Source organism: Athene cunicularia (genome assembly GCF_003259725.1).
Source record: "Athene cunicularia isolate RWA chromosome 1 unlocalized genomic scaffold, athCun1 chr1_part1, whole genome shotgun sequence".
Classification (NCBI taxonomy): Eukaryota; Metazoa; Chordata; class Aves; order Strigiformes; family Strigidae; genus Athene; species Athene cunicularia.
The window spans coordinates 127,345,983-127,372,540 of NW_020799091.1; the positions used below are offsets into that span (position 1 = coordinate 127,345,983).

The 26,558-nt window shown below is 49.7% G+C and overlaps 3 protein-coding genes across 4 annotated transcripts in view; 2 read left to right on the forward strand and 1 right to left on the reverse strand.

Annotated features, from left to right (window-relative positions):
- The window catches only part of P3H3 (prolyl 3-hydroxylase 3), a 27,417-nt gene extending 16,218 nt beyond the window's left edge, over positions 1–11,199 (forward strand). The window contains exons 2-15 of the mRNA XM_026842443.1: positions 174–326; positions 1,043–1,229; positions 1,357–1,488; positions 2,397–2,530; positions 2,808–2,897; positions 3,226–3,278; positions 3,485–3,543; positions 4,695–4,819; positions 4,944–5,039; positions 5,974–6,124; positions 6,299–6,416; positions 9,629–9,704; positions 10,109–10,249; positions 10,536–11,199. Coding sequence (XP_026698244.1) covers positions 174–326; positions 1,043–1,229; positions 1,357–1,488; positions 2,397–2,530; positions 2,808–2,897; positions 3,226–3,278; positions 3,485–3,543; positions 4,695–4,819; positions 4,944–5,039; positions 5,974–6,124; positions 6,299–6,416; positions 9,629–9,704; positions 10,109–10,249; positions 10,536–10,733 — 1,713 coding nt within the window. The 3' untranslated portion in view covers positions 10,734–11,199. The remainder of the gene's footprint in view (positions 1–173; positions 327–1,042; positions 1,230–1,356; positions 1,489–2,396; positions 2,531–2,807; positions 2,898–3,225; positions 3,279–3,484; positions 3,544–4,694; positions 4,820–4,943; positions 5,040–5,973; positions 6,125–6,298; positions 6,417–9,628; positions 9,705–10,108; positions 10,250–10,535) is intronic.
- A 1,442-nt stretch (positions 11,200–12,641) lies between these two features.
- GNB3 (G protein subunit beta 3) lies at positions 12,642–23,102 on the forward strand. 2 transcript variants are annotated; one of them, XM_026843128.1, is made up of 10 exons: positions 12,642–12,977; positions 17,477–17,578; positions 18,161–18,199; positions 18,371–18,477; positions 18,589–18,652; positions 18,768–18,930; positions 19,038–19,104; positions 20,023–20,224; positions 21,355–21,571; positions 22,390–23,102. In XM_026843128.1, exons 2-10 carry the CDS (start codon positions 17,522–17,524, stop codon positions 22,494–22,496), a joined length of 1,023 nt encoding a protein of 340 aa, XP_026698929.1. In that variant the 5' UTR covers positions 12,642–12,977; positions 17,477–17,521; the 3' UTR covers positions 22,497–23,102. The 2 variants fall into 2 exon arrangements, with proteins under 2 accessions (XP_026698929.1, XP_026699009.1); XM_026843208.1 differs by lacking the exon at positions 12,642–12,977 and having other exon boundaries at positions 17,471–17,578.
- A 243-nt stretch (positions 23,103–23,345) lies between these two features.
- Positions 23,346–26,558, reverse strand: part of CDCA3 (cell division cycle associated 3) — a 3,893-nt gene continuing 680 nt past the window's right edge. The window contains exons 2-4 of the mRNA XM_026847249.1: positions 26,479–26,553; positions 25,406–25,527; positions 23,346–24,383 (exon numbers count right to left, since the gene is read on the reverse strand). Coding sequence (XP_026703050.1) covers positions 24,246–24,383; positions 25,406–25,527; positions 26,479–26,553 — 335 coding nt within the window. The 3' untranslated portion in view covers positions 23,346–24,245. The remainder of the gene's footprint in view (positions 24,384–25,405; positions 25,528–26,478; positions 26,554–26,558) is intronic.

Consider the following 26,558-nt stretch of genomic DNA (forward strand, 5'->3'; position numbering starts at 1 on the left):
CCCCGAGGGCCGCCGCTGGCAGCAGAGGCCTCTCCCGGCCCGCTGAGGGGACAGGGGGCTGCCGGGGGCGGCGCGGAGCACGGGAATGAGGGGAGCAGCTGGGTGAGGGGTGGCTGTGGAAAAAAGGGACCCGGCGGGGAGCGTGACGGGTGCTGGCTGCCTTTTCTCCACAGCTGAAAAAGCTGGATCAGGCCGTGTCCGCCGCTCACACCTTCTTCGTGGCTAATCCCCAGCACCTCCAAATGCGGGAGGACATAGAGAAGTACCGGCGGATGTCAGGGGTGAAGTCAGACAACTTCCGCGACCTGGAGGCCACGCCACACTGGGTGAGGGTTCCGTGTGGAGCCAGGCATCAGCAGCTCTCATCCCACCCGGAGGACCAGTCTGGGACCCTGAGCTGTTTCCACACAAGGGCCATGGCTTGAGACCAGAACCCTGTACATAGAATCACAGAATGCTTTAGGCTGGAAGGGACTTTTAAAAATCATCTAGTCCCACCCCCTGCCATGATCAGGTACATCTTTCGCCAGATTCGGTTGCTCAAAGCCCCATCCAGCCTGACCTTAAACACTTCAGGCATCTCTGACTTCTCTGGACAACCCGCGCCAATATCTCACCACCCTCATCGTTACAAATGTCTTCCCTATCTCCAATCTAAATCTACCCTTTTTCAGTTTAAAACCATTGCCCCTTGTCCTGTCACTACAGGCCTTGGGTTAATAGCCTCGCTCAATCTTTCTTATAAGCCCCCTTTATATTTGAAGGTCTGCATGAAGGTCTCCGTGAAGCCTTCTGTTCACAGGGAAGACAAGCCATTGCAAGTGTGACACACAGACTGTCTGGTGACAGTTAACGGCAGGCTGCAGGACCTTTGAGAAATGTATTTGGCTTAAGTCCAGAAGATTCGCTGTCACTGCGGGGTGGGCTGTGCATAATCAGGCAGGCCCCTAGATGCCAGCATTACCCTGTGAGCGACTTGAAGTCTCGGGGCGTCCTTTGGTGTCACCCACACTGATGAGGGACCTGAATCTGTCCTTCACAGGAAGCATATGAGGCTGGGATGCAGCACTACGATGCAGATCAGTACCTGCAGGCTGTGGCCAGGCTGGAGGAGTCACTCACAGAGGCGCTGTCAGCACTGGAAGAGTGTCGTGCCCTGTGTGAAGGACCTTGGGAGGATGAGGACGAGGAGGAGGAGATGCAACCTGGCCTGTATGAAGCCATTGCAGGTAGCATTAGAGGCACAGAGGGTTGGGTAGGAAGGCCATGCCCCCCACACTGGACATGCCCCGTTTCCCAGTGCTCCTGCCTGGCAGAAGTATGAGCTACTGCCTTTCTTGCTCCTCTCTCTTGCAGCCCATTATATTCAGGTTTTGAAGTGCAGACAGCGGTGTGTCCTTGAAATTGCCACAAAGCCAGGGCGTATTTCTGCCACAGAAGATTTCATACCCTCTCATCTCGATTTACTGCAGTTTGCCTATGATCAAGGTGAGCAAAGCCACAACTCAATGGGTTATACTGTGGCACCCCTGAACTTGCCCTTTGCCTCTGGACCTGGAGGGCAGCATGTTATGGGGAGAAGTGGCACGCTGACCTCAGCTCTGCTTCTGTCTACCCCTTTCTGCCCCCTGACTCTTCCCAGAACCTCTCTTCTCTTGCTCAAGCCTATGGCCACCTTGGGAGAGGTCCCCTGTAGTACACTTCAGTCTCTGTGTGCAGCTTCTCTAATGTGTAGCCATTCCCACTTCTTTCCTCCAGCACTCTCCATTTCAAGGCCTTGCTCCAGCTATCTGCTGTGTATTTTATACCCTCCTTTTCAGTACGTGGCTCCAGACCAGCCCCTGCTTCCTATCTGGAGCGTGCATGTGCATCTCATCTCGACAGAGGTGTTCCTTATGAGTCAGCCCTGCCTGCCCTCACTGAACTGATGGCCTGTCATGACATCGGTCATCCTGTCACCCTGTCACTTTCACACATCCCTCGGCTCTTCTCTTCGATACCTCTGCTCCTTCCCACTCTGACCCAGCTGTCTCTCATCTCCTCAGTCAGACCATTGGTAAAACGTGTATCTCAGAGAAGCCTCCAGACCCCTCATCGTGTCTGTTGGGTGAGGGAGGTGTGACCAACTTTCTTCCAAATATATATTTCGTTTTTCTCTGTCTCCTCTGAACAAGCTCCCAATAAGTATTGAAAGTGGGCCCATTTTTCACTGGGCTCATTCCGTGTATTCTCTGCCCATCATTGGGCAGAGGCCCAGCTAGGCAGGGGTTCATTGATCTGTACTCTGTAAGGCCTCCTACTGCCAGATCCCAACCGGGGTGTTGCATGCTGCCGGCCATTTGCTGCTAACGTTGAGTCTTTCAAAGACATTTCTGTTTGTTCTTCCCCTTCCCAAGCTGGGAACCAGCCACTGGCTGCTGAATGTGCTGCTTCCTACTTGCTCTTCTATCCCACGGATGAGCCAATGTTGGAGAAAATGAAACAGTATCGCACAGAACTAGGAGACGACACTGATGTCACAGCCAGAAAGGTAGTTACAACCTCAGGTCTGTAATTTTTGCCCCTCCCCTGTCCCATATGACAAGATCACAGTCCAGGAGACCAAAAAAGGGAAGATGTTTCACAGTGGATGTGTGCCAAGCCCAGGACTGAAGAAACTGGAGCCTGAGTTTAACAGGCAGGGTCCCCTCAGTCCAGAACTGGGCTTTCATAGTGCACAGCAGTGTGCGGAGGCAGGTTTCTGCCCTGGGCAGGAATGGGGTTGTCTTTTGTGGGATGGTGGTTTGACAGCCTGTTTGCTTCCTTAGAGTATTCAACATTATGTGCAGAGATCTCTGATGGAGAAGAAGTTGATTTATTATGCAGTGGAGCATCTAGGAGGAACTTTTAATGACCCTGTAAGTAACACTCATCTTCCTGCCCTGATTTCACCAAGACAGTTGCCAGAATTCCTTCAGTAGCACATGATCCAGAAAGGATGAGATACTGATGAGAAGGACCCCCAAGTCCTTAAGAGGTGGATCTTTCTGCCACTCCAGGACTGAAGTTAGTTTGAAATTGCTGCTGTAGCCATATGCATAAGCCCAGTCTGGCTGTTGTCAGAAGCAGTCCAGAACAATTGGTCTGATATTCGCTGGAGAAGCAGGTCAAGGAACTGGATGTTTGACGTGATCCCGTGTGGGAGAAGTTTGTTGTGTACTGAACCATCTGCATTTGTTCCTACAGGATCTTTGGACTCCAGATGAGGTGATTCCTGAAAACCTAAAGGAGAAACACAGGTAAGGTTGGCCAAGTCAACTAGGACTGAAATGTAAGTGTTGGAAGTAGGGGATGGGGTTGGACTGGCAGGGGTGGAACAAGTAATACCTACTGAGAAACAGGCAGTACAGGAACAGGAAGGGTGTGAAATGCTACCACAGAGGATGGTTAAACATAGCTCTGTGTACTGACAGCCCTGGTCTCTGTTTTTTCCCTTGCTCCCGAGAGAGGATCAGGAGAAGCAAAAGCAGGAAACTCTTGATGTGGAAGAGAGAGAGAAGAGAGGTGAGTAAAAGAGCTTGAAGAAGGTCTTGGATGCAGTCAGCCAGGCTTAGGCTAAGTGCTGTCTTTTCTTCCATCCTCAGACATTTGAATGCTAGGATAGATGCAGACTGACTCGAATGGCTCAGCAAGTCTTCTCACTGTTTCTTTTCTCCCTCTTTGATGCATGTGTAATCTTGCAAAATCTCACTGCGTACATCTCTGGGATGGGAACTCAAAGAGTACTGTGGCTGGAGAAGCTGAGAGCAGTGGTGCCTGAATACGTGACAAGCCTGTGGACGTGCAGATGTCAGTGTGGCAGGAGAGCCTACACCATACCTGGTTCAGCTCCACCAGCCTGACTTCAAACAACGTTTTTCTGAAGGGGACAAGGAGAGAGGGGGGAAACTGGAAACAGACTATTTGGCTTGGGCAAGTCTTTCCCTGCAAAACACAAGTCCAAATGGTTTGTGGCTGAGTGCTATAGACTGAAGTGCAGAGTCCCATGTTCTTGCTGGCCTTCTATTCTTATGTGTGGACACACAGCCTCTTGCAGAGCTCTGTCCTGGAGTTTTTCTTGATGTCAGCCCAAATGGTTCTCTGCTGTGGCACATGGGAGAGCAGATCATTCTGAGGGCCTTGGTACCTTGGCATTCCTGACCACCCAGAGGTCAGAGAGGGGGGTGGAGAAAGGCCAAAGATCAGATCACCAACTGATACCCATTGCTTCTCTTTGGGCCTGAAGGAAGTAGAAAGATTCACTGGAGATAATTCTGACATAAGATGTGCGATCAAAAGGAGGGTTGATGGAGGTGTTTACCTGCTTCTTTTCTCCAGAGCCTCACCTCAGTAGGCTGGACCTGTTCTGCTGCTGCGATCCACAGTGCACTCAACTTTCCCCAGCTCCCTGCTGCTCTCCCAGCAAGCCCCAAGTTTCTGCTGGCTCCTGAAGCACTCGCTGTAGGCCAGCTTCCCCAGCTGATGCTCTGGCTCTCCTCAAGCATGTGAGGGGTGCAAGTGGCCCAGGTCTGCAAGGAATGGGCACTTCTGGGGAACTGTCCTGTCTTCTGAGAATGTATAGTGTCTCTCCACTTCCTTATCCAGGTTGGGGGTTGGTGTTTGAGGGCTTCTTGTTGAAAACTTGCTGATGCCTATCTGCACTTGCTTCTCAACAGGTCCTTTGCCTTTTGAGGGCATTGCTGTCACAATGGATTCTCGCCAGATGAATGGAACCCAGAGGGTCATGTTTGACAGAGTGCTGACAGAGTCTGAGTGTAAGGACCTTCTCCAGCTGACAAAGGTGAGGCCTGGGTCTTGTAGGAGATCCTGTATGTGTACTTTCTTCCTCAGCAGGCAGAGTTGTAGTGTTTCCATGGAGGAGAGAGGGCAGCCTAATGTGTGTCATCTGTATCCTTCTATTTCAGGCAGCAGGAGAAGCAGGAGATGGCTACCGGGCAAGACGGTCACCTCACACCCCACATGAGAGGTTTGAAGGGTTAACTGTTTTGAAAGCCGTGCAGGTAAGTGAGTCTTCCGCTGCCCTAATTGTCCAGAAGGAGTGTTTGCCACTGAGCATTTTTCTGTGTGAAGTGCACTCTGGATGGGGTCATGAGTGTGTTATCTGCCTCACGAGCACATGTGCAGTCTCCCATGAGCCTCTTCCTCCATGTTCATGAGACATGTTGTACATGGAGAGCTTGACAAGTGCTCTCTTTCCTGTGAGACAGGGTTTTGGGGTTGCTGCTTGTCCCTGTGTGGCAGTCCTACAGACATGCTTAGCATAGAATTAGAGCATAAATTAAGGTGGAAGGAACCTCTGATGATCTCTAGTTCAACCCTCTGCTCACAGCATGATGAACTCCAAAGCTAGATAAAATCCCTCAAACCTTTGCACAGTCAAATCCTGAATATCTCTAAGGGTGGAGATTTCCTAGCCTCTCTGAGCACCTGTTTCAGTGCTGTACCACTCAGAGGGCAGAAATTTTTCTTCATATTTAGCCAAAAGTTCCCTTGCTGCAGCTTTCGCCTGTTGCCTCTTGTCTTTCCGGTGTGTCCCTCTGAGAAGAGACTGGCTCCATCTTCTCTATAACCCCCATTTAAGTGACAGAAGACTGTAGTTATATCCTTCTTCAGCCTCTTTTTCTAAGTCATGTGCTGCAACACCCCTGCCATCTTAAGACCTTTCACTGAGGACTCCAGTTTGCTAGTGTCCCTTGTGTACTAGGGGACCCAAAATGAAGCTGCATTCCAGATGTGGCTTCATGTGCTGAGTAGGAAAGAACTGCTGTGCTGTACAGCTATACTCCTGACTTACATTTACATTAGAAAATTCCGTTTCTTACATGGAGACCACGGGACTTTACACATGTCTCTTCTTCCATACTGTGTACGTGTATAATTCCTTAGGGTGTTTTTGTGTGTGAGTATTCTAACAGGCTTGTTTTTCACTTCTAGCTGGCCCAGAATGGGGACGTGGACTGGAGAGACGCCAAATTGCTTCTCCAGGCCAGTGAGAAATCACGGAAAATCATAGAGTCCTATTTTACTCCTGGAAAGAAACTCCATTTCTCATTTACACACCTTGTGTGCCGCACAGCTGTAGACGGTAAAGAATCTTTCACCCTATTAGTCCCTGTCTTCTGGAGAGTCTCCTCAGTCCCAGCCACATGCTCTCAGGAGACTCTCTTCCCTTTACTCTCACTGTGCCCCTTTATCTCTGCCTTATTCTTTCTTGAAACTGAAAATGCCCATATTCTCTTTTTGTAACTTCCCTTTTCAGGGGAGCAGGAAGGTCGTATGGATCTTAGTCATCCTGTCCATGCTGATAATTGTCTCTTGGATCCTGAGGGCCAAGAGTGCTGGAGAGAACCACCTGCCTATGTGTACAGGGACTACAGGTAAGAGAAGGAGGGGACCTGTGTTAGATCATGTGGAGATCAGAATGTCTACTCTGCCCCATCAGGGGATGAGCTCACCTCATAAAAACCTGACTCAAAGCCAGCCAGGACTGTAGCATCAGGCAGAAAGTTGCATCAGGGACTTAAGAATGAGGTGTGAAATGCCTTTCCTAGGCTGGGAAGAAGATTGGCCCTTTCTCCCTTCTCCCTCCTGTCACGTCCCGCTCCGACGAGGGGGACAAGTGACTCAGATTCGCAAATCCCCAGTTGGAGCGGACAACAGGTCTCCAAGTTCAAGCATTTATTAACTACCTACAATGCACTAATTGAACACATGATAATTGGCCAAGTACAGAGCAAGCTGTGGCGAGCAATACAATATGGTTTGCATTTCTTAATAGAAAAAGGAAAAGAGGGAGATAGAGGAAATGGGGGAATACAGATCACCGGTCTGGGTTCCTGCGCTGATCCTGCCGGCGAGGATTCCAGGAGGCAGCCATCTTCTTCGCTGGCATCCGTCTTCTTTGCTTCACTGCTCTCTCCAGACGGCCGGGGGGGGGCAGGGAGAGAGAGAGCCCTTTCTTCTCCCCTTTGATTTATACCCACTTTCCTTGGGTCCGTCCCCTAGGTCAACCCACAGACCTACGTATCCCATGTACAGGGAGGGGTAAGGTGTTCCATGGGATGATGTAATTAGCGTGATCATGACAGCCCTCGTTAGCATAGTGAGGGGTGTCAACTTTAATATGCATTTCGTGGATAATGAAGCAAAGTTCATTCACCGGGCACATGGCCCTTGAAATCTGCCCAGGTGCCCCAGAGAAGAGCCGTCCTGTCTCCACAGGGCTCTCTCCCCCAGCTACATCGGGCAGCGTTATCAGCTTCGGCCTCCACAGAAAGCACCCTGTGACTCATGGTTTTGTCTTGCGAGTGTTTGAGGCATATTTTCAATCAGCCTCAACTTTTGCTTTCCCAGGCTGTTTGTCTTAGTTTTTCACAGGCCTGGTTGCTCGGCTCTCACACCTCCTCACAGCCAGCATTAACAGAGAGCAGAACAAGGCTGGGAGGCTGCACAGACTAGAACCATGATACCAAACTGTTGTCTTGTGGGTCTACCACAGTACTACAGCCTGCTGCCAGACCTTAAAACAGCCTGGTTCTTCTAATAAAGTTCTGTCTTTCACAGTCTTCCATGCATTTCAGGAGAGGGAGAACCAAGCTCCTTATATTTCCTTTGTTTGAGCAGTCTATGTACTTTGGTGACTATTGTCTCTGTTCATCTCTGTCAAGATGCACTGCCAATACTTTGTGTTGGGTTTTTCCATTCCATGTGAGAGCTTTTTTTCCAGCCAGTGGCAGGTTTTGTTACTCTTTTCTGAAAGAACCTGAAATATATTTTAAAGATGGTGACAGTTACTCCACACTACAGCTGAATGAGGTCAGTTCACTACAGTTGATTCCTCATATTTACCATCCCAACCCTGGGCATCCAGAAATCTTGTTTGCCTTTTTTTTTTGAGTGTAGCTGTATGCTGAGCAGAAATCTTTTCTGAGCAGCCTGTGGTAAGGGTATGGGACTTGGAGGGATTTCCAGTATCACTGCATCCATTTCCCTTCTGATACAGATGTTGACTTGGTGTGGTCAGACTGTAAAGTTACCAGGCTCTGTCATGTAACTGGTTAGATCTCCATCCCTCCCGTCGGAAAGCTGTTCTGTCACCTCTCTCCTCCCGAGGTAGTGGGCTTCTCTGACTTCTGCTTGAATGTCTGTTAAAATATCTTCCTGGGATATATGTCACTAAGCTATTTCCAGGAGTATTCTTGTCCTCTTGCAGAGTGATCAACCAACTTACAAGGGCTGAGCTCTTCCAGTGTCCTTTTTGAGAGAGGTCCCTGTGCTCCAAACTTCCTGGATCTCTTCTGTGTATTTGTGTTGTGGTTATCAATGAAACTATTGAACAGGATCAGACCCAGGGATCCAAGAGTCCCAGTGACCCTCCTCCAGGCGAGCAGTGCTCCTTTCAGTGCACTAGTCACTGTGTGCTCTTCACATGCTCTTCTTCACCTTGTCTGTTCATTAGGAAATTCTCTAGTAGCACTGTTCTGAGTACTTCTGCCAGAGTCCAGATTGCTGAGATCAAGCCTGTTGTCCTTCCCTGGGAAATCAACTGTTTCATCAAAGATTGTATGGCTGGCCTAATCTGCTTTTAGGACCCCCATGTTACATTTTAAGACTGTTTTCCATTTACTTCTTGTCCCTCAATTATCCTTCTCCTCAGAAATGGAGTCTAAAGCCCTGCAGATTACTGAGGTCAGAGTAACAGCCTCTTTATCGCTACCCTCCTGTCCCTTCGTGTGTGTGAGAGCTATTCTTGCTTTTCTCCAGTCTTGTTACCACCCTGACTACACAGTTTTATTAAAAACCTATGGCATAAGAGCTATAACTTTCTGGGTTTCAGGGTTGGTAATCCTCTCACTGTCCTTATGTCCTTAATGTTTTGCTTCAGCAGCCACAGTGCTGATTTCTATTTCTTTCTCACAGGGCCATTAATGAGACTCTCTTGTTCCTCTGATGTTTTCTATCAGCTTAATTGAATATCAAGGGGAACTTGAGTAATTTGTGGTCCATTCTTTCACTTAGTTGACTGTGGTCTCACCCACATTGCACAGTGGCCTCGCTGTTTCTCTTTTTGTCTAACATTACTAAAGAAATGTATTGGTTTAATTTTCTTTTCTGCAAGCACTGAGCCTCTTTTTGACCATTCTTATGTTACCCTGAAATTCCTTGACTCTTAAGACGTGGCTTTGTTTGCTGATGAGTCTCCTCTTCCAGGCTTTGAATTATCCCCAATCTTGAAGCATAAACAATGTCATGCCAGGTCAGAACCAAGGTCTGGCTAGCCCAGGGTGTTGTCACAGGGGTGCCACAGATTACTGCTGCAGAGGATTAAAACCAAACCAAACCAAAACAGGACAAGCGTGTAGAGCTAACTCCCTGGCATGCTCTCCGAGTCTCCTTGTAGCTTGCAGCTCAGGGGCTGTCCTGAGCTAGGCACTGCTGTATTTAACACCGCAAATGGATTCTCCTGGTAACCGGTCTACTTGATTTTCGAACCTGTGCTATCCACAGCCTCCTGTGACAAGGAGTGTGGGGAGGCACCTGGGAGGAATGAGCTTTGCATCCATATGTCGTCTTTTCTTTCCGTCCACAGTGGCATTCTCTACCTCAATGATGACTTCCAAGGTGGGGGCCTTTTCTTCACTGAAATGGACACTGTGACTGTCACGGTAAGTCTAGGACTGGCCTAAAGAAGGAGAGAGGATTTAAGGTGAGACTTAGCCTGGGTGGGAGGAAACCCAGTTTGTTATTAGATCCTACCGCTCCAAAAACAATCCAGTGCTGGTGCTGTGGCAGATTCAAATAGGGACATCTAAAGGCAAATTGAGGCAAATCTCAGATGGAGGAGAGGTTAACTCCTTCCTAGCCGGGATGTTTCAGGCCCTTCCAGCCTGTGTCTGTGACCCTTGTTGCTTCTGTGATTCTCTCCCTTGCTCCTAGACTGGCAGTGGATGCCTCACACTCCTCTGCCGTTCCACATTCTGAGAGGCAGCGTGTTGTCTGTGGAAGGACTGTGTACCTCAGAGCAGGGGGCTGCTGCTGACTTCACTGTCTCTTCTCTCTCTCCTGGCAGGCTGAGGTGCATCCTAAGTGTGGGAGGCTAGTAGCCTTCAGCTCTGGCAAGGAGAATCCCCACGGGGTGTGGGCAGTGAGCCATGGAAGGCGCTGTGCCATTGCTCTCTGGTACACGCACTCCCAAGAGCATGCTGAGCAGGTAAAGAACTGGAGAAAAACGGATAGCAGTAGCTCCAAGCTAGATCGAATCCCCCCAAGGAATGGCTTGTGGGCTTTGCCACAGGCCAAGGCCTAGTGCAGCAGCTGAGGGTTGTCCTCTGACAAGGTGCAGGGTCCAGTCTGTGATGGGTCCTGCAAGGCACAGTGTGCTCTGGGGGGGTTGGATGGACATGATAAAAGATGAGATGTGTCTTGTCAGCCCCTGCAAGCAGAGCCAAGACCTTAACAGGAAGGAGTTCACATCATCTCTGTCTCCATGGCTGCAGGAACGGGTGAAGGCAGAGGAGCTGATGGAGCAGGACCAGTCTGATGGAGGAGATTGTCACGGGGCTCATCGCAGCAGCAGATCCTCCTCAGAGCCTCCTGTTTCCAACAGCAGAGCCAGGCCCATGAGCCGGAGACAGAAGCCTGGCTTGGACATGACACAGCACCCCAAGGAGCTGCAGGCCAGAGATGAGCTCTGAGTACACGGGGCCCCGAGGGCAGGACTGGCACACACTGCTGGCACCGGGACCACAGAGGCCTGGAGCAGTGTATTAGCATGCTAGAGCTGTAGTGATGGGGAGGGATGCAGCTTTCTTCTCTGTGACATCCCAGCAGCTGAAAAATGGGAGTAGGGACAGAGTATTAAAGTCAGTGACACTAGGAACTTTCTTCACTGCCTCACCAACGTGTTTGTGCCACTCAGAAGGGAGCAGGTAGGGTCTCCTCACCCCATTCCTCTCAGTGCCAGCTTCTTGATCATCCAGGGCCAAATCTGAGAGGGGGGAGGAGGAGCCTGGGTTCTTTCAGCAAGGGCTGTCTCGCATTCAGGAACTCAAACCAGAAGCCTCTGAACTTCCTAGGTACCTGCAAACTCCAGAACCTCGCAACTGGTCTGAGAGAGGGAAGGTGGGGGACTGTGAATATATGGAATAAAAGCAAAATGCTGGACACGGATGTTGGTGGAAGCTTGAGTCTGTACGCCAGGAGGGAGGTGTGCAAACTCATTGCTGATGGAAATTTAATTAACAAATGATGGAAGGAGATTGAGCCCTCAGTGAAAGAAAACAAAGTGTTTGCCCAGATGGCAGCTACTTCCAATAAGGGAGAGCAAGAGAGAAAGTCAGCTCTGCCATGACTAACCCCTGGCAAGCATGGGGAATGCCTTTCAGAAAAAGCACTGTATGCTCATGTTTCCCTTGCAGCAAGTTTTTTTTTTTTTTTTTTTTTTTTTCCCTCTCAGTGCACCAAATTGCCCCTGAACGCAGAAGAGATATTTTGTTTATCATTTTCCACCCTGATACAAAGACAATCTCCTGTCACTGCCCAGGAGATTAGTGTCCTGAGATGGGATTATATTGTAGCCAAACAGGAATTGAATAGGATGGATACGGAGTATCAAAAAGAGCAGTGACCCTTTTCCTGGGAAGCATTAGGGCCAGAGATCAATCTGTGGTCATGACACACACAGGCCTTGATGAGAGCTGTGCAGGGAGACCCCAACTACACTGCAGGTCGAAGAAATCTGTAGGGCCAGGGGCAGTAATGGAAGAGGTGGGTGAATGATACAGGGCCGCTGCTCCATGGAAAGGGAAATCTTTCTTCAATCTGAATCCCAGCACATCCTTAATACACGGGCTTGGGAAACCCACATCAGCAACCCTTTTTGCCTCACGTCCTTCCCAGGGTTGCAGGAAAAAGACAATTTCATGTGTGCATTTCAGATTCCCTCTCCCTGGTGAGAGGTCTACCACATCCCAGCCCTCACGTCCATTCCGATGATTTATGTGGGGGCACTGGGTGGTTTCTGCTTGACGAGGACGTGTTGGGGGGTAAGAGGCCAGTGTCCATATCTCCCACTTGTTTTGCCCAAAGGTGGTCTGAGTGATTAGACTGATGGCCTCCTGACGTCAGATGAGATCCGTTAAAAGGTATTTATCTCGGGCTTGGGCCAAAGCCTCAGGAGAGATTAAAAGAGATTGAGGCCAAGATAATCCCCTCGCAGCATCCCACTAAAGTGGCTGCCAAAAGGCACGCCACCAAATCTTTTTGCCACCCCTGGCCCCTGTACCCGGTTCTGTTTTCCCCATGCAGAGCCCACTTTGCTGCCCGGGGAGGGTGTGACCCTGGCTTTGCCATTGTTTTTCCCTTGCCAGGGTGACACCATCCCTCCTCCTGCCCTGCCCAGGACACGAGTGGCATGCTGTCCCTGGGAAAATGGGAATACCCATGGACCCTGAGGTGCAGCAAGCTCTGCCCCAGTGGCTGATAATCCTAGGCTTTCCTGGCTAATCTTCACTTTATTAGTTTGTGGCTGATATGAACAGAGAGAGTCAAATCTGCCTGTGATGGTTTCTTTCCCTCTAGGAGCAGCATGCTACTCTCTTTTCACCCCTCCCCATCCACCTGCTTTGCATTACGTCCCAATCCGATTTCCCCAAGTCTCTGGTGTCTGATTTAATTTGCCTGATGCTGCTCCTGGAATCAGCCCTCCCCTGACCCCTCCTGTCCACAGCCTTCCAACTCCCCATGGGGAGATCAGTCCTGGGAGAGACTGAGGAGTAGAGAGGGAGCAAGAGACTTGCTGGGTGGACAGGCAGGACTGATTGGAAACCGCAGAGGGACAAGGGGCTTCTGGCCAGTGAGGACTCATTCTCAGCAGAGGAGGCAGGCCGTGAGGGCCCCATCCAGGGGCAACTGCAACCCACCTCACTCTACAGATCTCGGTAAGGATGCTGCCTTCTTGCGATGCCTGAGGTCACCTTGGTGAGCCTGGCATTTGGGACCCTGAGTTTCTTGGTGTAATTCTGTGGGAAGTCTTTGTACAGGGACTGATTCCATCAGAGGATGTGGGAGGGAAGATCATGGTGTGGGAGGATTTGGGGTCAGCAATAAGATGTCTTTGCGATGATGAAGGGCATTGTGGTGGGATGGGGTTGCCTGTTCTCCCCTTGTCAGGTAAATCTCACCAGTTTCTAGACTGGAACAGGAGGGTAAAGCCCCTGCTGAGGAACCTGGTGCTCACTACCCGTAGAGAGTCCTGCACACCCAGTGTGCCCCTGTGCACACCTCTTTGCAGCTGGCTGTTTTTCGGGATGGAGAAGGAGCCCTCAGAAAGCAAGAAGCAGAGCAGGGTAATTTTACCATGGCCTTTGATCTCTTATCATAGGAGAGGGGGATCATCTCTGCATCCGGCTCTGCAAGGAGCCCAGGGTCACCAGGGCAAGTGTGCATGGCCAGCCAGGGATTACACGGAGACTCAGGGATGCTGCCTGTTAATACTCAGTTCTCCATCCTGCACCTTTCCTTTATTTACAGCCCTCTCCCAGCATCTCACAGAGGGACCACTCCTGCCCCAATGTGGGGGAAGCTACCTGGAGGATAGAAAATAAGGAAGTTCACCTCCCCTTTCCTCCCACCCCCCTACTTGCACCCCAAGCCCCACAGGGGAGTGATCAGGTGGCTTGGTAGGACAGCCCCTGGGGGTGCAGGCTGGGACCCCGCCATGGCATGGTGCAAAGGACATAGCCACTGCCCTGAAAAGCCATGGCACGGCAGCAAAAGGCAGGAGGTGGGTGATTCCAGACCCCCTCAGCCTCTCACCACAGTAGAGGCGTGCAGTCTGCTACAAGCAGCCACCCAAGGGCTCAGGATTGGTCTGGTTGCCCATAGACAGGAGTGCTACAGCAGGAGCCTCCAGCAAGTTTGTGAGAAAAGGCAGGAAAGAAAGAACTGTCATGTTGGAGAGCAAAAGAAATTAAACGTGGTTTCAAAAGCCAGGAACTGTGAACTGGTTGAGCACAGCCAAGGCAGAACTCAGAAGAGGACTGGCATGAACTGACTAAGCCCAAGCTGTTTGGCTGTAGTGATGCTTGTAGGAAGCACAGCTCTGGACCAGTACTGGTGCCAAGGTCTTCCTGTCAGTAGCTCTTTGCAATGCTGAGGTGATGAATTACTTTTTCAAAGGTACCTGAGAACTTGGTTTCTACTGCTTAACATCCAGCTGAGAGAGCCCTTACTTCCAGAAAGCACCGAGCATGTACCTTTCCCATTAAAACCAGGCTAGGTAGCTACCATGAACAACCATGAACTGATCTGTGGGTCCACAAGAAATGGGGATCCCTAAGGTCCTGCTGGTCATGGCAGGAACGTGCCTTGGCCCTCCAAACTTCATTCCTTCTCCTCTGTTCTTTCCCTATTTGGTTCCTCCATTTCCTGTCCTAAATTTACATGACCATGACAAGCTACTCTTTTGCACAGCCATGATTCTCCTGAGAGGCAGCTGTGCTCCCCTGGGGACCAGGCAACTCACTCTCCACAAATTGCACTGGGATGTGATAGGTGAGGATGACAGGCAAAGTTGGAGCTATTACTCATCACTGGCTCCTCATCCTTCTGAGGCTGAGAACAATTCTTAACATCATTTAGAGTGTTCCCTCAAAGGGATTTAAGGGTTTGGACAGAGTCCTGAACCTAAGCTGCACCTTGTCTATATTTAGCCCTTTTTATCTGTCCTCAACATCATCCCTCTGCCCTTTGATCTGCTGACCGGCTCCAAAAGCCCTTCATCTGGTTGTGCGACTTCAGAGCAGATGCCTGTGAACTGGTGCTCCCACACTAGTGCCAGAGTGGAGAGAGAAACACCCAGGGAAGGAAAGAGAATGGTAAAAAAGCAGGAGATGCAAGGAAGACTGGGGATCTGATGGGTAATGAGGAGGACGTGTACAGCCTACTTCACCTGGGGCAGAACCTGAAAGAGAGAACAAGGCTCCCATCTCTGTGTAGGTCTGGGTGGGCAAAACCAAAAGTCCACAAAGACAGATTAGGGCAATGGATGGACAATGATCTCAGATGGCCAGAGGTGTGTGAAACAACAGCCTGGAGAGCTTGAGGACCAAGCAGAGGAGACTGGAAGGAGAAATCCAGAGGGAACAGCCCAAAGCTTAGTGCTGATGGATGGGAGGTAGGATCAGTCCTAGGGAAAACTGAGAAAGAGGAAGGTGTAGACTACAGTGGTAGGGCTGGTCTCCATAGGTGGCTGGAAGTTCAGGTTTGCCACCTAGTGTGCTGGTGGGCAGCAACCAGAGCTGGTCACAGTCTCCACAGCTTGACTGTACATCAAGGTCAGGGGGCAAGGGCCACAAGATAAGGAGGATGTGCAGCTTCCTACCGAAATGTGCAAAGCCTTCCCCAGCATCTCCCCACTTTGTCAGTTACCTGAGAGATGGAGTGGGGTGCCTAGCCCCTTCCTGAAGGAGAGGTACATGCAGGTGGGCTTTCATGGCCTGCATCACTCAAGCAGCCTTCCTGCAAGGAACCCCCTCATATGTCAAAATGAGATAAGAAAAGAACCAGTGAGAAGGGCCCAGGCCATTACTGCAGCACATGCCTCCAGGCTCTGACAGTATAGCCCTGGGCTCCAAGCCTGCTCCTTCACCATGCACTGAGGCCAGCAGAATGGGCCAGCAGCCATGTACAGTGCACGGGCAGAGAGCAGGGAAGAGGCAGCAGTATGTGGTTCCATTCAGACTTGTAGGCAGCAGGTACAAATCCTTTTCTGCAAAGTACAGCCTGAAATAGCCTCCCACTGGGATAAGCTCATGCCTCTCAGTAGCTATTGGAAGCCTGTATCTCTCTGTCTTTCCTGCACTCAAAATAGGAGTCATTTACCGAGCAGAAACTCACTCAAAGAAAGCCATGGAGCCATTCAGGGCAAGGGATTCTGGACGAAAATGCAGAGAGCTCTACAAAGCAGAGAGCAAAGGTAGGACTTGGGAGCTATCTGCATGAGCTTGCCCACAGCCTGGCATGGAAGGACCCAAAGCTCCACTGGCTGGAAGAGACTAGGCCTTCAGGCCAGAGGGAAATGGAGGCAATGTGACCCACAGGGACTAAGAGAAATTCTGCAGGTGCTGCTGGAACATTTCTTGGCCTTGGGACAAAGTGCTGGTTCTAATGATGAACCACACCTGGAGCACATCTGGACACTCACACTGACCCAGGAAGAAAGATTGAAGCAATTAAAGACCAGATTAATCAATAAGAGTGGAAGATGTTAGAATCACTGGAGAAGTTTTAAGTGCACATAACAAGAAAGAGAGAACATATGGTGCACGTGTATCTTGAATATGGATTACAGTTCCAGTACACTGCTCTCTCTGCAAAAAACATATCATCTATACTCTGTAAATAACTGAAAAGGGCTTAGAGAACAACAGAGGTAATAGGATGTAATGGCTTACACAGGAGGAATGACATAAGTGTGTTCTGCAGTCTGGAAGAGAGATGGATGACAAAGATCTATAAAATACCAAGTGATGCTGAGGTGAATAGAGGCCAGTTATTTGCTAATTCTTCCAACTCAAAAGCTAGAGACCACCAAGTGGAACTAGTGCCACTGGGGAGCAGCAGAACCAGGAACTTCTTTGCAGAGCCTGCCACTAAGATATAGAACTCATCACCGCGGGGTACTGAGGATGATAAGTTTTGACATGGACACAAAAATTGTGAGGAAAAAGGCATAGAGGAGAAATCCACCAAGGACTTGTGTACAGTAATGCTGCCTCTAGCTTTGGACATCAGTGAAAAGCCGGGGCTAGGAAAGTAGGACAAATACCACTATCTGCTTATGTTTTTCTTAGATTCTTCCTTAGGCATCCACTTTTTTTAAATTTTTTCTTTTTTGGATGGAAAACTAGAAGGGAACCCTGACAAAGCACCTCAGCAGCCCTCTGATTTCCTTGATGGTCAAAGAGCTGGTGGGCACTGCCTGGTGCTGCTTTGCCTATGACAAATGATCAGAAATAGGCATTGGAGTCCCCACATTGTTTCCTCCTCCTGGAGCTGATATGGACAGCTTAGCTATGCATGGACAGGGAGAAGCTGATGAAGAGGACCCAGCACTTGGTAGGGCTTGGAATGGAGGAGTTAAAAATAAAGAGGTAAGGGAACGAGTGTGGCCAGAGCCTCAGCAAGAGACTCTGGAGGTCTTCAGCTTCCCAGTGTACACATAAACAGGATACAAGGCCAAATGGACCTTTGACCAGGCCCAGTACGATCTTCCCAAATGCTAAGGGCTTTGACCAGATACAGCACAACATTACCAAGCATTCAGCCAATAAATGGTTGCTAAGTCTTTATCAGAGCTACCTACATGTGCCTAACTGAGCAGTCATATTAGTGCCCTTTCTACCTCACAGCTCTCTCCCTTGGTTTGTCTCCAGAGAATCAAGGCTGCCCCACGTGGAGGAACCACTCCTAGGTCAGAAAGATGGGGGAAATGGAACAGATGAAGCAGGAGGCTGAGCAGCTGAAGAAGCAGATTGCGGTAATGCTGGCAGCAGTCGTGAAAATGCTGAGAAAGTGTCTACCCACCCCACGTCCAAGTTCTCCTCCTCAGCCACAACTTGGATTGAGCTTTCTCCACCTACATCCTTGGAGCCCTCTGCAGTTCTGCACAACCCTTTATTGAAGTGCTAAGGGAGATCTTCATAGCATGGTGGGGGAAGAAGGGGAGGAGGAGGGAGGGAGAGAAGAGGGGCCACTGCAATGGTGAGAAGGAAGTGGCCACTGGCACTGTGTCTGCAGGAGGCCAAAGAGTTTAGTGTGACCCCAGGACATCCTCTCTCTGGGAGGCAACCGGTGTTCTGCCAGATAGGAGGATCCATGGAAAGGGTGTAGCATGAGGAACTGGATGCTGAGCAGTTTTGGCTCACCTTCCTGACGTCTGACTGGTGCCAAGGTGCCCTAGTCACAGACCAGGATCCCCCTGTGCTGGCCACAATCCAAACAGAGTAAAGCCACAGTTCCTACTTCTGGCAGCCCCCAGGTTGTGCCTCTGAATTTCACTCGCCATTGCCTTCATCACACAGCTTTTTTTCTGTCTCATCTGCTCTTGTCTCTTCTCCAGGATGCCCGGAAAGCGTGTGCAGACACAACGCTTGCTCAGGTAAGGGGCAGTGCTGGCTGGGCAGGTGAGTATGTGTACGGGTCAGGTAGCACCACTCCAATAGGGACTTTCTCCAATTGGGAAGCACAGTTAGGAGGCAGAGATATGGGCAGCAGTAAAGCTCCTGCCAGTCCCAAATCAATTCTTTCTTTTCCCCCACTCTTTCCTCAGATTGTGTCTGGAATGGAGGTTGTTGGCCGCATCCAGATGCGGACCCGAAGGACCCTACGTGGGCACCTGGCCAAGATCTATGCCATGCACTGGTCCACGGACTCCAAGTGAGAGAGATGCTGCTGACCTGCTGGGTGCAGGACAGCACATGGGGGTGAAGGGCAAGACAACTCTGATGGGAAGAGAGCTACTAACATAGTCTTGTTCCTCCCTCACAGACTTCTGGTCAGTGCCTCACAAGATGGGAAACTGATTGTGTGGGACACATACACAACCAACAAGGTAGGACTGAGAGGACTGCAGCAAGCAGGGTGCAGGAGTGGGTCCCCTTGGAGCTAGCGCCCTTGCCCTGCTCTCTCTGCTGCCAGAGTGCCAACACGGTTTTTTGTTCTCCCAGGTTCATGCCATCCCTTTGCGTTCTTCCTGGGTCATGACCTGTGCCTATGCCCCCTCAGGCAATTTTGTGGCCTGTGGGGGCCTTGACAACATGTGCTCCATCTACAGCCTCAAGACTCGGGAAGGCAACGTCAAAGTGAGCAGGGAGCTCTCAGCCCATACAGGTGTGTGTGTGTGTGCTGCCCACCTGCCACCTGGGCGCCCACTGCTTCCAAACCTCACTCTTCTAGCCCTGCCCTGTTTCTCATATTTGCTTGTTCCCACTTCCCAGGTTACCTCTCCTGCTGCCGGTTTCTTGATGATAACAATATCGTGACTAGCTCTGGAGATACCACATGGTGAGTGTTATCTTCTGCACCCTAGTGACATCACCTATGGCTCTTAAAGGCAGAGCACATGTCAGCAAGCACAGTACTTTTGCTCTGTAGCAGTCCATGATCTAAGGATGAATTACTCCTACACAGAGCACCTTAGGAAGCCAGATCCATTCTTCTTCCCTTGGCAGAACAGGTTCTTCTTTTCCCAGTTGAGGTCAGGTCAAGATGCAGGTCTACTGGTGAAGCATAGGGACCATGTTGTCAGCTCTCACAAAGCACAGTGGCATTTACCCCAGGACATAAACCATCATAAATTTATGTGGAGCCCACACACATGCTCCACTTTTCAGATCTTGCTCACTGTGCAAGGGACACCTGCAAAGCCAGTGCCTGGATCTTTTGGTTCCTGGCTCTCAGGTCTCACTGTGCTGACTTTGAGCAGTGCCAAGTCTTTATTCACTCCCACCCCATCCCCAACACCTGCTTTGGAAGAACCTCTTGACTGAGGACAAGTCAGGATGTGGCATTTCCATCAGAGATCAAGGTTACACAGGCCTTGCTTGCCTGGCTGTAACGTGGGATCCCAGTGAACATGGCCTGTGCATCCTATGGGTGTGGATTCAGCACAGCTTTTTGTGCCTGTGGATCCCTCTTACCTCCTCTCAGTATTTCTTTCAACTGCTGCAGTTATGGGAATATGGTCAAACCTCACTCTCAGCCTTAGTCTAATTCTGCTTTGGTAAAGGTATGACCAGCAACAGCTGTGAGGATATCTCCTGTTGTATACAGCTGACTCCAGCGGTACTCTCACCCATTTTCTCATGATGTAGCCAGGTCCGTGGCTTCCCTCCTTTTGTTTGTGAGTGGGACAGCTCTTCAGCCCAGCTGTCAGTCTGTCCTGCCTGGGCTGGCTCTGAGAAGTTCTCTCCTCTCCTTCAGCGCTCTCTGGGACATTGAGACCGGGCAGCAGAAGACTGTGTTCCTGGGTCACACTGGAGACTGTATGAGCTTGGCTGTCTCCCCAGACTTCAAACTTTTCATCTCTGGGGCTTGTGATGCTACTGCCAAACTGTGGGATGTGCGGGAAGGCACCTGCCGTCAGACCTTCTCAGGGCACGAGTCTGATATCAACGCCATCTGTGTATGTATGTTGTCTGCACAATGGTGGGGAAGCAAGGAAAATGGAGGGTGGACCAGCTCTGAAACAGTCCCGGGACAAGGCTGAAAGAAGCTGTCAAGAGTTGCGTGGGGAACAAGGGTCTCAGGAGACCCTGGCCCTATGATCCAGCCTGAAGCAGGGAGGGCCTGAGTTTACTGAAGTTTAGAGGCTGGCTCTTCCCAGGGTCCAGGGCACAAAAGCATCTAGGTCTGACTCAAAACACTGCTTGGACTCAGCCAGCACACCATGGTCTGTGGAGCTCAGCACCCTAATACAGCTTTGCTCATAGCAGCTGTTGGGAACATGGTTCAGGCATGCCCCAGGAGCCCTGGAGCAAGACACAGGTGAGGCAGCAGGAATACCTAACTCAGCTGAGGGTCCTGGTCAGCTCCAGACAGCAGAGGTGGGAACTTGGGGTCAGAGAAGAGATCCTCTGAAGGTGCAGTCTTCACAGGAGGCAGCACAGACTTTTGGGGCAAGTATGTCCCTCAGAGGCAAGGATTCAAAGCAGAGCCCTAGAGGTGGCAGGACAAGAAACGTATCAGTTTAATCCCATGCCACTAACCGAATGATTTTACCATCTTCCTGCAGTGTCTGCTTGCTTGAACTTCAATTAGTACAGCTTTTCTCACCTGTCCTGTAGTTTACCCTGTGGCCGTATGGTTTTCTGCCATACCTGCTCCCGAGGAGTTTTTTCTTGCTCTTCAGAGCAAGGACACAGAAAAGGTTGGGGTATGGTGGTCAGACAGAGGAAGGCATAACTTCTGTAACTCTGAATCATGCCAGACCTCATCTGGGGGATAATGGGCAGACACTTGTCAAACCCCGAACTAACAGCTGGAGTGAGAGACAATAATCCTTCCTCAGGCACTGGGACATCTTGCAATAGCTCTAGCCCCTAGGTCATTTGCTTTCTTGAGGCGGAAGGTGTTTACTAGATGTTAGGAGAAGCATCAGTCTCCCCATTAAGCAGATTCAACTTTTATGATCCAGTGCCTTGTCCCACTGGGTTTCCCAACGTCTGTGGCTTCCTGGTAGTTAGCAGGGAGGCAAAGAGTTGAGGAAATCTGTAAGGCATGGCCTGATTAAAATCTGGTGTGTGCCCTCCTCAGTTCTTTCCTAATGGTGAAGCCATCTGCACCGGCTCAGATGATGCCACCTGTCGACTCTTTGACCTCCGGGCAGACCAGGAGCTCGTAGTGTACTCTCATGAGAGCATCATCTGTGGAATCACATCAGTCGCCTTCTCCCGCAGTGGGCGCCTCTTGCTTGCTGGATATGATGACTTCAACTGCAACATCTGGGACTCCCTGAAAGCAGAGCGTGTGGGTGAGTGACTCCCAGAGGTACCTCTTTCAGTTCCTGCAAGGTCTTCTGTCCCTGCCAAGGCAAGGAAAAGGCTTTTATTTTTTCTAAAAGGGACACATCTTATACTGACTGAAGCCCAACAAAACTTCCTCACACTTAAGGAGTACACCATAACTAGTATAACTCTCTTGCGTATAGAAGAACTATAGTTTTTAACATTAAGGAAGTCAAACCTTTAAAAAACATTGTTTCAAGGGGGAATAGAGCATTAAGGTTCCTATTAGCTAAAACCACTCACAAACACCAGTAGTATTTCCTGCTTTCTCCTAGCCTGTGCAGTTTGCACTCACAGTGCTGCTTGGTAGCCAGGCACCAAGCTGAGCATGAACCTGGGCTTCCATCCAACCCCTCTGGATACTCTGTGATGCTTACACACAGAGAATACCCAAGTGCCATTTTTCTTTTAGATGTGGCCCCTAGCCTCTGAAAGTTTATAATGCAACCCACCAGCAGCATTGGTGTGTCTGTCTTATCAAGGATGCTATCCTTTCTTAGTCCTACCATTGCTCCAGAGTGATAGCAGTTGTGTGAGGATTCAGCTAGCCAGACCTTTCCAAGAATATTGTTCTTTGGACAGTCCCTTGAGTGGTGGCACAAAACTTCTTCTTCTGCATGTTTGATTAGCCACATACTGATTATAACACATTGTGCAGAAACAGGCACCATGATACACAGGCGTGTAGGTATACAGTCTATGATGCATATCCTCAGCGTGATCAATCCCTTCATCTCTCCCAGGCCTCACTTATTTTTCTGACCTCTCTTCTTTCCCTCCATAGGAATCCTTTCTGGCCATGACAACAGAGTGAGCTGCCTGGGGGTGACAGCAGATGGCATGGCTGTTGCCACCGGCTCCTGGGACAGCTTCCTCAAGATTTGGAACTGAGGACTGCAGCAGAGAGGGAAAGAGCAGCAGAAGCACAGCCCACAACCTGAGCCCATGCAAACAGCATCATCAGCTGAGAACAACAGAAAGGCCTGCTTGTCTCTAGACACAAGTCGCTTGTAGGGGTCTCCCAGTGAAAGGGAGAGGTTGGGGAGGGGGAGCAGGAGCACACATGCTGGCCCTTCTCTCCACCCCTAAACAGGCCCAGCAGTTTCCAGCTTGATGCAGGCTTGAAGACCTGCAAAACACTGCTTATGTCTCAGGACATTACAGTACAGTTCAGACGCCCTGCATCTTCCTTCAAAGACCTCTGCCCACATTGATACCCATCCTTCAGAGGACCCTCATCCAACACCCCTGTCCCTGATCAAGCTCTGCCCCTGATTGAACTTCAGGCTCTCTGTGCAGCTGTCCTATATCCCTGCAGACTGCCTCAGAGACATGCTGGGTTTGAGATCTCTATCATGCAACCTCAAACAAAAAGTAGTGTAAATTGGGCTTATTTTCCATTGAGGAAGACTTAGCTTAAGTCTTATTTGTGCATAAATGGGGGAAAAGTAGCCCTCGGAGCTGCCAGGATATCAGGAAATATTATATTTATTCTTATTTACTGTCTGCTTCTTGCTGTTCCTTCTTTTTGCCTCTCTCCTGCATTGTGTGGCAACCTTGTCTAACCAGTAGCCATCAGCCCCTGATTTCAAGCTTTTTATAGATTTTCATAGGCCAGGCAAATAAAGGAAACTCACCTAAGCACTGCAGGCTGTGTTCTTTCCAGCATTGCTATGAGCTACTGCAAACATAACTCTTCCGTGAATACTGCCTGCAGACCCCATCCAGAGAATTTCTCATCCACAGGCCTCGTTCTACATCAAAGACCCCAGGGGAGGGTGTTCCTCACCTATTCTTTAGTTGAGAAGAGGCTGTTAGTCCCAAGGCTTGCTGCTGAGACTTGCTGCTGTAGTTGGGATAGAGCACTGAAAACACATCCTTGCAAACCTTGGATATTTGAGCTCAATTACAGGACACAGCCATTATGTTCAGCCCCTACTCCACTTCCGAGCTCAAAGCAACATCCTGAGGGCCCAATACTCTGCTAGGGAGAGTTGAAGGTCAATAAGGTGTAGTGACTTATCAAAAGGTCAAGATAATACCATCTCATCCTATTTTGGATCCCACCCTCATGCCAGACTCTTGCAACAGGCTACAGCACTTCATCTGTTTAGTTTCAGGACAGTAGAACTCCAGAAGTGACACTAGATACATCAGTCTCCTGCAGAGCTGCAGCTTCCCAGCCCACTCTATAGTACATGAGTTCAAGGTCAGACCTTTCTCAGCACAGCTCTACGGTGACATGGTAGGTACAGGGGTGAGTTTTAGAGCTAATGAAAAACTGAACTATTTCTTCCTGAATCTTTGTCCTCAAAGAAAACATTGCACTGGGCAAGCAGGAGACTCCTATTGTCTTATTAGGACATACAGTCAGCAAGTGTTTAATACAAATTTATTTGCCATAGATAACTCTACAATAAGTCAATACAGCTTATATATAATAGAAGAACCAAAGTCTGTACTATACATAAGGCATGCAAGCTGGGGGGGGAAGAGAGAGCAAGAGCTCTTTCCCCAAAACAGTTAAGTGAGAAGAATGACCACAAGTCTGGAATTTCAGTCTATTGCAGGATTTCTCACACCTAGAAGGCTCTCAAAACATAGAAGCAAGTTACAGCAAGATCCTGGAAAAGGAAACCTCTAGTTATCCACAAAAGGACACTGTTGGTTCTCTTTGTTCAAGTCATTCCAAGCACAGTTCCCAGTTTTGAGGTTCCTGCTCAGATCCACTGTCATTTCCTTCTCCCCAAGGTTCTCTCCCAACACATGTCTCTTACCCTAGAGAAATTAAAAAAAAAAACAAACAGTGTAAAACATAGGTTAACTGAGGGTTAAGCTAATTCTCAGTGGAACACTTAGCCCATTTTCAGGACTTTCAGCTCCAGCTCTCTTGTGACAAGGTCTGAGAGTGATGGACTTATTTCTAAAACCTACAGAAAGAATGCATTGAAATAAGCAATATAAGGCAAAAAATACAGACATTGAACAAGACTTGGAGGCATCTAGGGACAAGATTAACACACAGAAAAATACTTCGGAAATCAACAGGCTCTACAGGCCTAGGAGCCCACAGTTCAAAACTGTGGCCCTACACACTAGAGAAATTAAATGATTTAGGGTTTCTCAGTCCATTCTCCCTCCCTCTTCTGCCAATTATTAGGCCTAGCATAAAGGACACAGACAGCATAAAGATGAACCAACAACCAAATTGTATTTGATACAAAAGGGTCAGTACATGGGTGAGCACTGGGGGTACAAGTCAGATTATACATAATCAACATCAATCCCACTGACCCCAAGAATGACATCACATGACCAACAATGGGTGGAAGAAATGGTGAAACACAGTCTCCTATAGAAGGGACAGGAGACAACCAAGTCAACAAACCAAATACATAAGACCAAGGAAGTCACATACTGAATCTCTACACAGCCTGCATGTACAAAAGCCAGAGCTGACTGGAGCCCAGTCCCAGGGAGGCAGGAGGTCCTTCCCCAACAGGAAACTCTGCAAGGTGCATCCTCCTCACAGACAGACACTGCCCCTGCCTGCAAGTGGTCCCAGCTTTTATCCCTAAGTGGGACACCTGACCTTTGTTTACTTAACGCAGGACACCTCGGGCTCATTTACCCAAAGGGTCTCCCTGCAAGGCCGGCTGCACCCTGGAGGGAAGCCTAAAGGCAAACTCACCCCCACTTTGTAAAGGGCTGTGGGAATCACCCATGTGTCAACCTTAATTTGGGGCTGGAGGTTGAAACCCTGGCATTTCACTCCCACAGTATGAATCATTAAGCTTTACCTGGCGAGGGGCAGAAGCACTGGGGGAATTATCATCTTGTATGATGCTGAGGGGAGAGCGGCCAGTTCCACCAGATGTTGCAATGATTTTGTTGTTGGTCTTGCGCCTTACAGGCTTGCTCCCTAATGACAGAAACATGTCAGTGTGTCACTACAAAGCTAGAGGATTTTAAATGCCTCATGACCTTTATGATCTGACTTGCTTGCCCACACAGCAAAGACTGTTACCCAAAGACTTCCAAGTAAAGGCTCACAGAAAGGTTGTGGTTGGAAGGGACCTACTGGTCCAACTCCCCTGCTCCAGCAGAGCCATCTAGAGCCAGTTGCCCAGGACCAGGTCCAGACAGTTTTTAAATATCTCCAAGAATGGAGATTCAGCAACAACTGTGGGCAACCTGCTACACTGCTTGGTCAACCTCACAGTGAAAAAAGGGGTTCCTGATGATCGGATGGAGCCTTCTATGTTCCAGTTTGTGCTCTTTGCCTCTGGTCACCACTCACAACAGTCTTGCTCTTCCTTCTGTATACCTCCCCTTCAAGTATTATACATAAGATCCCCTTGAGCCTCCTCTTCTCCAGGCTGAACAGTCCCAGCTCTCGGCCTCTCCTCATCAGAGAGACGCCCAGCACAGTTTTCCAAAGTGCAGTCTATATTAAAGACTCTCAGCACCACTCAGGCACAGCATTTAGATGAACTTCCCACCTTGCTCCCCAGCTCTTCCCAAGGAGAAACTCCAAGGTCCCACTGAATAGGCCTTCATGACCACTAGCCTGTCTCAGACAAGAGGAGAGCTGCCATTTCCCTCTTGATTTTGACTACCGATTGAAAACACTTTTCAACGCCTGAGGGAAAGCAGGTCAACAAAAGAACAGCTCCCAAAGGGGCCACCAGCTGCACAGCCCCAAGGCGAGGCTATCTGAGGGGGTAGGGGACAGCCATACCGGGGGGGAATGGACACAGTATCTGCGACCAAGCAAGCCTAGAGAAGGTACACGCGCCCGAGGGGGCTCCTCTCAGGAGCCGTGCTGCTCCTCAAGTACACAGAGCGCGTTACCCCCACACCGAGCACTTACCCGAGGAAAAGCCAGGAGCGGCAGCGCGCGCTGACCGAGCCGGGGCCACGTCGGGCGACAGCGGCCTCGCTGCCTCTTCC